Source organism: Eulemur rufifrons, chromosome 21 (genome assembly GCF_041146395.1).
Source record: "Eulemur rufifrons isolate Redbay chromosome 21, OSU_ERuf_1, whole genome shotgun sequence".
In the NCBI taxonomy this organism is placed as follows: Eukaryota; Metazoa; Chordata; class Mammalia; order Primates; family Lemuridae; genus Eulemur; species Eulemur rufifrons.
The window spans coordinates 21,707,357-21,720,229 of NC_091003.1; the positions used below are offsets into that span (position 1 = coordinate 21,707,357).

The window sequence follows — 12,873 nt, forward strand, 5'->3', positions numbered from 1 at the left end:
AAAGTCACAGAGCTCAAAGGCCATTACTTTACCACCTGATCGTTTACTCTCAAAAGACCAGGAAGGGTACCTGTGAAACCCACCCATATCAACTGTTCCCTACCTTATCCGGCTTCGGGTGGTGGGGGTCACGGACGCCGTGGGAGAAGAGGACAGGGAAAGCTGAGGCGACGTGGTTCCCATAGCCATGAGAGAGGCCGGTGACGCGCCCTCCGGTGCAGAGATGTCCCGTTTCATTTCTTCACTACTTCGTCGAGATACTGGTTGTGAAAAATAGTCATTATGCATTTTATGGCAAAAATATTTTATATTGAATTGAGATCTTTTCTTCTGAAGATTTCAAAAAGAACAGATATTGCCATATGGGAGGAAAACCTAATAACTTTCTTTATCTTACTGATAACTGATAAAGATTTCTTATTTTACTCATTAAAAAAAATCCGTGAAGAGAGACAGTAGTTGAAACGTGCACTGAAGCCCACATTCCTTGTAGATAAGGAGTGTGTCTTCTCCACCCTACAAGTACCTACAAGCACACAGAGAGTACTATATAAACGTCTGTTTAAATACAAGTGCAACTAAAAACCAAACACTAACTAAAGCAGTACCTGCAACTACTGAGCCCTGTCCTACACCCACAATTACAATCAACACAAACCTTCTGAACTCAGCCAAAAACACTGTTAAAGGGACAGAAAGGAAAGAGATGCTTCGCTACAGAGACACCGTAATTCTGGGTTAGGCCACTTTTTAAAAAGCAAATCAGTGAGGCAGAAAACCAAAAGGTATCAAGTCAACTACTGGGAAACAGCAACAATCTTTTAGAAAAATCTCATTTTGAAAGTCTGATATAGTAAGACATTGTCCCTTGTTAAAATTACAAAAAGTTCTGAGACTGGCCGGGCGCGGTGGCTCACGCCTGTAATCCTAGCACTCTGGGAGGCCGAGGTGGGCGGATCGTTTGAGCTCAGGAGTTCGAGACCAGCCTGAGCAAGAGCGAGACCCCATCTCTACTAAAAATAGAAAGAAATTATATGGACAGCTAAAAATATATATGGAAAAAATTAGCCGGGCATGGTGGTGCATGCCTGTAGTCCCAGCTACTCGGGAGGCTGAGACAGGAGGATCTCTTGAGCTCAGGAGTCTGAGGTTGCTGTGAGCTAGGCTGACGCCACGGCACTCACTCTAGCCTGGGCAACAGAGTGAGACTCTGTCTCAAAAAAAAAAAAAAAAAAACAAAAAAAAAAAACAAAAAGTTCTGAGAACTGTTAAGTAGCCACGTCAGCTGTTGATAATAGAGCCACAACAAAAGCAGCTTTCTAGCAAGGCAGCCTGAGTACTGCCAGGTGCTCAGGACACTGGGCTGAGCACAGTGACAAGTGACACACCAGACAAAGTCCCTGACCTCAGACAAATTCTTGCTCACCTCAGAAGCAGCTGGGTCTGCAGGAGCCATGCACTGGGCTGATTCAATGCAATCAATGATATACATCAGCAATTGTTTTCCCCTGATTACTAAAACCGTCCCCTTTTATTGGCTAAAGTCTTCTTGATGATTTTAGGATAACCACAAACAGAATACAACTCTGCCTCAGTAAAGAGATGCCTTTAAAGATCCTGAGGGGACAGATGCTTTCTCCTGTCTTATGATCTTAGAATGGCACGCTTATATATTTCTGGCAGACATAATTTTATAATTATTCTTTTTTTCTTACAATGTCAGTTTTTTTTATGCCTTAAACCAGTAGTTTCTTTTAAGTAGTGTACTAGGAAACTGGATGAGAAAACTTCTCAGAATTTCACATAAAATAGAGGAAACAGATTGAGAAAGAATCTGAGGAAATCTGTCGTAAGAAAGGCCCAGAGATGGCAATTATAGACGATCACAGGACTTCCCGCTAATGTAAAGGCCAGTCCTGATGCAGAACTGCAGTGACTTCACTCCACGCACAAGGGGACAGTCACTGCACCAAGGCAGAGTTAGGGGGATTTCTCCTCTCATGGTCCAATTCCCAGTTGAGCTATTAAGTGTAAGAAAAGGTCACAAAGAAAAAATAATACAAACAATTGATAAACTGAAGCGTTAGCTCCATAAGACAAAGTAAGCCCATCCAATTCATCATTATAGGACGGCTTTATCATACTGGAAAAGTTCCAGAAAATTTTTGGTGTGTTTTGAAATAACTCTTCAAAATCAGTCATGATACACTTTGAAGTAAATACCCTAATCTTTCACAATTATATAAACTATGTATGAAGCTGTATTTTCAGCACATCATCTAGCACAATGCTGGCCCTTAATAAATATTTGTTAAATAAATGAACTATCTAGATTTGTTGTTTTCAAGTCACATTTTAAAAATGGGATCTCTGTAGAATTTGGAAGATACAATAGGGCAAATTCAGGGTATAAATAATCAACTCAAGAGCTAAAGAGGCAAGTAGAGTCAAATAAGTCTAAAGAGAAAGCATTCAGTACTATTACTAAAACTTCTGGAAGAGTCTTTTAAAAATTTTTTTCAGATAAAAGTCATTACCTGAGATGGTCTTGGCACTTTCCATGGCAGGTACTCTTGGCAGAGAAGCAGGTCGGCTGGTTGAAGATGTGCGTAACAGATGCTCTGCACAAAGTACAAAGGCGTGATGAAGAAATCTGATGCTGAACTTCAAAGTAATAAACGTACAAGGAGGTGTGTTTTACTCCCCTCAACCTCGAGGCTCACCCTTCCCAATCCAGGGCATTTCCACAACTTCCCACAGCCTGTTTATCCAAAACAACTCTCCTAGCCAAGGAACACATAAAACATTCCACTTAACGTTTTATTTCTAGGGATGAGGCACTCCACACAGACGAATGCTTCTAAACCACGACTGCCACTTGCCTCTTTGATGCAATCTGACCAAAGTCAAAGATCCACTATTGCAACTGGGCCTAAAGCACAAACTAAATGAAAGCCTTGCCTTTATGTGCCCATGTTAGTGTGGAAGCCATATGTATATACAGACATAGACAAGTCAGGATGCACAATTAGAGTAACAGAATGGAAAGGTGTTATCAAACCACAGAGAAGAAGCCATTCACTTTGATTTCACGCAGCAGGGAAGGCTTCAAAAGCACAATGACACTGAGCTGGGCATAACCGCAGAGAAGAGGGGTGGGGAGCTGTATTTCAGCCAGACAGTAAGCAGAGCGAAAGGTACAAGGACGTTTAAGATGGGAGAAGAATAAAGGCCAAGTGTGGCTAGAACATGGGGTGGATAGAGAACAGGGAGGGCAGCAGGGAAAGGGGCTGGTGAGGGACAGCCTTCATCACCTGGCACGTGGACTTCAGTCTGAGGGCAACAAGGAAGCGCCACACATTTCTGAGGATTCAGGGAAGGACACAATCAGACACTGCCTCGGCTGTCCGTCTGCAGCCTCACCTTGTGCTACTCTTCCCTTGTTCTCTGTACACAAGCTGTCTTGAGAGTTTCTTCAGCTCCCTGAACACTGGCACAAGCTGTTCCCTCATCTTGACGACTCCTCCGTTCTCTCCTTAGCCTGGCTAACTTCACACCCTTCAGGTCTCAGGTGAGCATCACTTCCTCAGGACCTGTGTCCCCCAAACACAGACTGGGGGAGGGGGCCCCTGCTGATTCTCCCTGTACACTTCTCACCCAGGGCTTCAGCCCGACAAGAGGCCATCTTCAAGCCAGGACACAAGGAGGCAGGCATGAGGACAAGAAGATGTGTTCGACCTGGTGTGTTGGTGGGGGTGTGACGGGCAAGGGAAGATACCAGGCCTTGCATGTAATGAAGACTTGCAGCCTTGCCATCCAAGAATGTCCACCGCTTCTTTTTAAGAAGAGACAATTTAAACAAAACCCCCTCTCAAAATATAAGGATGTCCAAAGTAACGGCATATGACACTATCTCTTAAGGATAGCAAATCTTTCACTCCAAAATATGTTTTCCTAAGAGAATGAGGAACATCTGGCTGTAATGACTCACCGCCCTGGAGGCCTGGGGAGCGGGAAGGATGAGCTAACTTTCTTAATGAAGACAGGACAGATACAGCCCACAGTTTCTCGAAGAAAGATCACTTCTGTGCAAAGGCCCTATGAGCAAGCATCAAGCAGAATTCTGAACCCTGTCAGCAGTTGGCATTTATCCTCACAGGAAGAGCATATTACGCACAAAATCTGACAAAGTTAGCAGAACACGGAAATAGTAGGAAACAATAGTAGAAATCAACACTTTAAATTTAATCACAATTTCCATTCTACAATTATGAAACTGTGGTTATTTCCCTAAAAATCTTAGTCCCCTAAAGATTAATACCACAAATTAAGAAGGTGAAAACAAAGGTTAAAAAGACAAATAAATCTAAACAGGGAATGTGAGCTGTGGACATAGGCATAAACCCTGGTCATCCCCTACAAGGAAAGTGTTTATAAGTTGCTGTATTTAACTTTTTCTCTTTTATAATGCACACTATAGGCACACAATTGGAAAAAAGCTCATGAAATTTCCTGCTGACACACGTGCCCAACACTGGCTGAGTCTCCTGCTCACGGCTTGTCTAAGGATCCACATCATCCACAATTCGGCAGACACTCTCCAGCGCCTACTTTCTGAAAATGTACAAAAATGTCCTGAAAGCCCAAGTAGGTTATTCCTTTAAAAGTTATTTGTGGTCATTTTCAACAGCCAAAACACACTCTGCTGCCACTTCATGAAGTATTTTTACTGTGAGAATCACATCTGCCCAGAGGCGCTTGTCACAGTGAGAACACAGGCCCATCTACCACTGCAGTGAGCGGCTGGTTTCCATCTTCGTGTCAAGCTGTCGGTTTATTCCTCTTCAGGAAATAAGATTAGTGTATTACAATCGAGTGTAGCAGGCAGGAGGGAATATATTTTACAGTAATAGATCCTATTCTATTGCCATATGGAGCTATTGTTGTCTTGAAGCCATTCATTAAACAAAAATCATTTGGATGTCCACACGTGCCAGGCACAGGGTTTGGTGCAAAGGTCAGAGAAAGGAAGAGAGGAGACAGGAAACTTGCCCTCGTGGAAGTCAGAGTTTAGAGCGAAAGCAAGACATTTTAAAAAATCATGACGAGGGGCCAGGCGCGGTGGCTCACGCCTGTAATCCTAGCACTCTGGGAGGTTGAGGCGGGAGGATGGCTTGAGGCTGGGAGTTCGAGACCAGCCTGAGCAAGAATGAGACCCCGTCTCTATTAAAAATAGAAAAACTAGCTGGGCGTGGTGGAGTGAGCCTGTAGACCCAGCTACTCGGGAGGCTGAGGCGGGAGGATTGCTTGAGCCCAAGAGTTTGAGGTTACCAGTGAGCTATAATGACACCACTGCATTCTTGTCTGAGCAACGGAGTGAGACTGTCTCAAAAAACCAAAATCATGACGAGGGCTGGTAGGAAAGAACAAGTAGCAGGGCCTCTGGGAGCACAGCAGGCGATGTGACCTGGTCTTGAGGGGAGGTCTGGAAAGGCCTCCTTTGGTGTCAGGAAATGAGACAGCAAAGTTGAGACTGGAAGGATAAATAGCAGAGGAGAGCTTGGAAGAAAAAGAGTATTCACGGCTGAGTGCACAGCATACACCAGAAGAAATCAAGGACAGGGATGCTCAGTTGGCAGGGGGAGGAGTGGAGCGAGGTGAGGCCGCAAAGGCAGGGCAGAGGACCAGACCAGGACAGCGCAAGTCATGCTTTGGACTTGATCCTGCTGGCACTGGGGAGCCAATGAAGGTTTTATCAGGTTAGCATTGTCCTGGCTGCAGTGGATTGGAGAGGGGTAACGGTGCACGCAGGATGAGGAGTCAGACTGCACAGGTCAGAAAGGGTGGTGACTTGGACACAGGAGCTGCCAGTGAAGCTGTGATGCAAGCAGATTTGAGAGCTCTTCAAAGTGGCAGAGTCAACCTACTTGCTGACCAAGTGGACTCGGAAGTGAGAGGAAGGAGGTGCCACGTGCACATGGAAGACAGGTGAGGAGTACTGTGGAAGGAAGGGATGGGAACAGGCTGACTTTGAGAGCCCCTGAGACACCCAGGAAAAGACGTGGAGCAGGCCACTGGAGGGAGAGTCCAGAAGGAAAGTCTGAAGTGAACAGACAGTTTTGGAAATTATTAGATGCAGCCAATGGGGGGTGGCGTATACTTGGTGACATGGAGGATATTTATTGGTAACCTTGGTCGGAGCAATTCAATACATTGGTGGGGACAAAAGTGAACTGAGAATGTGCTGGGGGGGCGAGTGGAGGTAGGAGAGATGTGGAGGTGGGCTGTGCAAGGGGAAGGGAGAGAGCATGGTAGCTGGTGGGCAAGAGAGGGGCATTTTCTTTTCTTAACATAGGAAACACGGAAGGAGCCAGTAAAGAGGGTAGAGTTGAAAAGGCAGGAAAAGGGGAAAATGGATCGACAGCATAAGGTGAACAGCTCCTGGAAAGCCCAAGGGGATGAGACCCAGCACTCGGATAAAGGGATAAACCCAAACAGAGAGATAGTCTGTTTACTTGCCACAGACAGCTGCAGGTAACATGAGCATTTCTAGATCTGCTACTTAATTCTTTTTAATTTTAGAAATCAGAAATAAATAGGTACAAGTAGTTGTACCTTTATTGTTTCCCAAATCAAATATATAGGCAAAATCGTGGGTTTAAAAACAGAAGCTTTATCATCTGTCATGGGATTAGAGGGAAATTTTTTTTTTTTTTTTAAGTAGGACCTTTTGTCTGGGTTAAACAAACCCAGATATCCAACTTCTGTTAATAGAGGAGTAGTTCCAAATGGATCAATGGTCCAGCAGAAAACTATTATAAAATCTTGAACAAATATGAAAATCAACTACTTAAAGGCACTAAAGAGAAACTAAATGCAGGTAGAAAATGAAGGGAGTCTACATTTGGAAGAAAATAGCACTGGGTGAGTTTCCTAGTTTTATAGCTTTTTGCATGAACGAGGCCCCAGTAGAGACCAAGTGGGGCAGCTCAAAGTTGATAGAAAACTCATGTCTTGCTGCCCTGAAGAACCAGTGGACGTATCTTGGGATAACTGTAGCTGTTGGAAAGCAAGGAGGTGGGAAAAATACCAGAAAGGAAGAGCCACAAAAAAAGGAGCCCAAATTTTGTATTGATATATAAACTCTGCCCAAACCTCACGGACCTCTGAAATCCACAAGCACTCACATTCCAGAGAGTTGAATTAAGGACAAAATAACTGAACAGGTATTTCAACTGCAGGAGAGTTTGGAGTTTGAAATGAGGCAAATTAATTGTTTTGCTAAAACAAAAACCAATATTCTGCAGAAGAACATATTAGAATCAAGAACCTCTGCAATGTGTATTCATATCGCCTAGGATACAACCCAAAATTACCAGATATACAAAGAAAAAGGAAAAAGTGACCCATACTCAAAAGAAATAGAAACCTACCTAAAGATGGCCTATACGCTGGAATTACAAACATGATCAATGTTATAAAGGAAAATATGCTTTCAATGAATGAACAAATAGGAAATCACAGCTGAGAGCATTGTAAGAGTGTAAGACAGGCCTTAAAGGACAGCCTAAAGCTGAAACCGGAGGAGACACTAAGAAAAGCCCTCTGGAAAACCAGTCTCCACTCTAAACACAAAGTAATACTAGAGGTACTGGAAGCCCCTTCTGCAGTGAGGGCAATCACAGTAACAACAAACCTCAAACCCAGCCCAGCTCCTGAGTAGATTAACTCAAAGTCCCACACTTATAGACCTAGCAGAAGAAAAGAGGTGCTCATTTCAAGGCATAAAGTCAATCTACTGTTCATGTAAGATGTCTAGCTTTCAACAAAGAATTGTAAAATATGCAAAACACAAGAAAAAACTCAGCTCACTATACCAAGACACAAAGTAATCAATAAAACCGGATTCAGAAATGGCACAGATGTTGGAGCAGGGCATTTAAAATAACAATGATTGGCTGGGCGCGGTGGCTCACGCCTGTAATCCTAGCACTCTGGGAGGCCGAGGCAGGATGATTGCTTGAGTTCAGGAGTTCCAGACCAGTCTGAGCAACAGTGAGACCCCATCTCTACTAAAAATAGAAAGAAATTTGGCCGGGCAACTAAAAATACAAAAAATTAGCCGGGCGTAGTGGTGCATGCCTGTAGTCCCAGCTACTCAGGAGGCTGAGGCAGGAGGATCGCTTGAGCCCAGGAGTTTGAGGTTGCTGTGAGCTAAGTTGACACCACGGCACTCTACCAGGCAACAAAGCCTGGTAGACTTTGAGACTCTATCTCAAAAAACAAAACAAAACAAAACAAAACACAACGATTAATATATTAAAGTCTCTAATGGAAAAAGTAGACAATATGCAAGATCAGCTAGGATTTTCTATTTGATTTTCTCTTACAGTTTCCATCTCTCTGATGAAATTAGACAAATAAAACTGTGAAAACCATCTCTTTGGTTCTCAACTGCCCAGGAGACATATGATAATGTCTAGAGGCATTTCTGGTTATCAAAACTTTGGGTATAGGGGTGATACTGGCATACTAATGGGTGCTTATTCTCTAATGGGTAGAGACCAGGCATCTGCAATGCACACAACAGTCCCCCACAACAAATTGCATAGCCCAAAAATGTTAATAAGGCCAAGGTTGACAAACCTTAATTTAGCTTAGGCAATTACTAAAAAGAATTTTTTAAGGGATGTAAGTAATTAGTCAATAGAGGAGATAAAATAGAGTAAGAAAAAATGGTCAATGTACCCAAGAGAAGGCATAAAAGAGGAAAAAAGAACAGACAGGTCAAACAGAAAACATGATCAAAATGGTAAATTTTAATCCAGCCATATCAATGATCATATTAAATGTGAATGATCTAAATTCACCAGTTAAAAGACAGATTGTCAGAATGAATAAAAAAGGAAGACTGAACTATATACCATCCACAAGAAATATAAAAGACAAAGATAAATTAAAAGTATGGAAAAAGATAAACCACACAAGCACTAATCAAAAAAAGGCTGGAGTAGTTATATTAATATCAGACAAGGAAGATTTTAGAAGAAGGGATATTATCAGGGATTTATAAAAATTACCCAGTAATAAAGGGGTCAGTTCTCTAAGAAGACATAACATTCCTAAACGTGTATGCACCTACCAACAGAGCTTTAAGGTATATGCAACAAAAACTGACAGCACTGAAAGGGGAAGTAAACAGGTCCACTAGACTCGGAGAGTTCAACACTCTTCTCTCAGTAACTGACAGAATAAGCAGACTGAAAATCAGTAAGAATAGACAGACCCGGGCTGAGCACGGTGGCTCATGCCTGTAATCCTACCACTTTGGGAGGCTGAGGTGGGAGGATCACTTAAGGCCAGGAGTTCGAGACCAGCCTGAACAACATCGAAGACCCCTATCTCTACAAAAAATAGAAAAGTTATCTAGGCGTGGTGGTACAAGCCTGTAGTCTCAGCTTGTACCGGAAGGCTGAGGCAGGAGGACTACTTGAGCCTGGGAGTTTAAGGCTACAGTGAGCTGTGATGATGCCATGGCACTCCAGCCTAGGTGACAGAGCAAGACTCTGTCCCTAAAAAAAAATTTTAGAATAATAATAAAAAAGAATATAGAAGACCTAGATTTGAACATACAACCAACTAGATGTGACATACATTTATAAAACATTCTTCCCAAAAACAGCAAAAGAAATGCATGCTGCTGAGTGAGAGAAGCCAGACTTAACAGGTTACACCTTGTTGATTTCACTGATGTGACACTCTGGAAAATGCACAACTACAGGATGAACAACCTATCGGTGGTTGGCGGGGAGTGGGGAGTGTGGGTTGACTATGAAGGGGCAGCATGAGGCAATCTGGGGGTGTTGGGCTGTCGTGCACAGAACTGTCAAACTGTGGTGATGGATAAATGACTATATATTTGTCAAAATCCACAGAACTGTACGCCTGAGAGTAAATTTTCCTCTACGTAAATTTAAAAAAAAAATCAACTGGAATAGAGTAGGGGAGAGAAAAATGGAATTTAGACTGTGACAAACTAATCTAACTACTACAAAAGCATGACATAACCACACTGAAGGGAGTAAGGGAAGAGTTGGTTAAGCAACTTTGGGGAAAAGAAGTGTTTTGACTGGATACTACTATAAGGTTAAAGATTTTAAAAACTGTACATAAACACTGTACTCTAGTTGGTAAATTTGCTTCTCACAGGGGTATGGTTTAGCAGTTACGAAATTACGTATATGTTATACTAAGGCAGAACAAGTAAGTAAATCTATTATAGATAACAAGAGCCAGGTTTCTAACCACCAAGAGAAAGAAGTTACAAATAAGGAAAGGGAAAAGGCGAGAATGAAGCCTTTGGTGATGGCCTGGAGTCAGAGGTACCAGTATAAACTCATGGTTTTAGACAGACAGAGGGATGGATGGACAGACGGATGTGTGCATGCATGGGCTGGGACACATACATACAACGTCCCCAGCTCTATCCAGAGACGGACTAAAGGCAGCGAGACCCCAGTAGCAATGGGCACATCTAGCACCCAAAGCTTGGTTTCTAAATACTATTCTCTAATAAAAGTAAGAAATGGTTGATTCCAGGGCTAGTGCAGAAAAAATCCGAGATGAGTGTGGGGCATCTTGTGGTGCCAGAAAATAAGAAAGTGCTCTGGGGCGTGGAGGGAAGGAGCACTGAGAGAGCAAGGAGGCAACGGGGAGTTCCCAGGGGCCACTGCGGAAATAACGCGACCACAAAATCAATAAAAATAGATTATAACCCAAAGAATAAAATAAATATTCATGTGTCTATGCTAATGTGAATAAAAGGTATAAATATAATAATACAGACAAATAATTCCTTACAGGCAGAATGAGAAAATCACCACTGAAATATCAGAGTAATAACTGTTGAGAGTAAAATGCATAAGTAGATGTTAAAATCCGTGAGAGAAAGTTGAAGCAGGAACAATATTTACTAATTACTAGCAGACAACTACCTCAACCAGTGATCAAGCTTAATTTAACATCGCCAGTAATAAGACATCGACATCATGTCCCTGATACGATGCCCCGAGAAGGCACCACACTTCTGCAGCATCCTTCCCATTAAAACCACCTCAACCTAACTGGGAGAAAGTATCAGACAAGCTGTCCTGAGAGGGCAAAATAACTGACCAGTATTCTTTTAAAGTGTCAAGGTCATGAAAGATAGGGAAAGAGTGAGAAATAGTTGTAGGCTGGTGAAGACAGATAGATGAGACAACTAAATGGCAAGTGGGATCTTGGATTTGATCCTAGAACAGAAAATGCACATTAGTGGGAAAACTGGTAAAATCCAAATAAATTCTGTAGGTTAGTTAGTAATATTTTACTGATATTAATTTCTTACTTTTGATCATTGTTCTACAGCTATTCAGGATGTTCACATAAGGGAAGCTGGGTGAAGGGTATCAGGGAATCCCAATATTTTTATAACTCTAAACTTATTTCAAAAGAGTTGAGAGAGAGAACACCTTAAATAAATACTGATATGCATGCGGAAATGTACTGACGACAACTTGTTTTGGGAAAAGCAAATATAGCAAAATGCTGCAGAATCTAGGTGGTTAAGTATATGAAGATTCACTGTACAATTTCTCAACTTTTATGTTTTAAAATTTTCATCATAATACGTTGGAAAAAAATAGAAGCCTAGATGCACTGGTTTTTATCAAGACAAATACCAAGAACCACAGAGAAGAGAAGAAAAAAGGTGGGGGAAACCCTTAGAAGTTATATAACAGCTATCATCAGACTATAAAGCACAGGAGGGCGGGATTTCTCCCTTAGTTTATCCTGGGAATTTTTTGGGTAGGGCTGGATCTAGCATTGAGGCCGAATCAGATTAGATATACCCTTTGAGTAAAAAGAAAATTCCTGTGAAATGTTTTAAACAGAAAGCTTTTTCCTTTCTTCTTTTAAACTTGAAAGTGAAGAGATGATCATTTGTAACAGGTTTGACTTTCTACCAAAACTTCCTAACTTTGTATCACATTTGTGGCATGTACCCTTAACATAAATTGATTTTTAAAAATGTTCAAATTTTAAAAAGTAATTTTACATCTCTAGCCTCAAGTAATACAATTTAGACAGATAATAACAGTATGAATTTTCTTACAGAACATGACTACATTTGGATAACCAACTTCCTGAGACATGGGCGTGTCTGCGAGACACGGTGATAGCGTGGGACCATCCTAGCTCCCATCCACACCAGCCAGCCGTGGTGTGTGCTCAGCATTCTGGACCTCACACGGTCACTGCGCAAGTGGGGATAGTAAAGACCTTCTCAACCACCTGTATCCACAGACACGGGAGCAGATCTATGCTCCTCTGCTTAGGCCACAAATGCTAATTCACATACCATCTACAAAGAGTCACTGAGGTGGCACCAGTCAAGACCCTAGCCATTTAATCCAACTGCCAATAATACCAATGAGAGATCGGTTCCTTTATAGTTAAGATTTCTCTGATCTGAAACACTTTCCTGCAACTGACATCCAGGCATGATGCTAAAATACATTAGTATATTAATAAACCAAAAAAAAAAACCACACCTGTTATAAAATACTTAACTGGAAAAAACAACAAATTCTCTTATTTAAGTGTAAGTAGAACAAGAGGCAGCATCTTTTAAAATTTAGTAATGAAGCCATTGAAACTTTTAAAATGAAAACTCTAGACTGTTTTTTGATTTATACCAAGGTAAAAGAGATAATCAAGAAAGAAAAGCAGCTCAAGATAGGGCTTGGAAAGCCTTCTGCTTTCTTATCACAGTTTGGAAAACCACAGTGGCTTTTTATGGCCACAAATCATTTGGCTGTTCTTAATTTGGTA

The 12,873-nt window shown here is 41.9% G+C and overlaps 1 protein-coding gene across 1 annotated transcript in view; it reads right to left on the minus strand.

The window, feature by feature from the left end:
* SPECC1L (sperm antigen with calponin homology and coiled-coil domains 1 like) overlaps positions 1–12,873 on the minus strand; it is a 142,559-nt gene that overhangs the window by 43,281 nt on the left and 86,405 nt on the right. The window contains exons 11-12 of the mRNA XM_069496798.1: positions 2,538–2,621; positions 104–260 (exon numbers count right to left, since the gene is read on the minus strand). Of these exons, the coding sequence (XP_069352899.1) occupies positions 104–260; positions 2,538–2,621 (241 nt within the window). The remainder of the gene's footprint in view (positions 1–103; positions 261–2,537; positions 2,622–12,873) is intronic.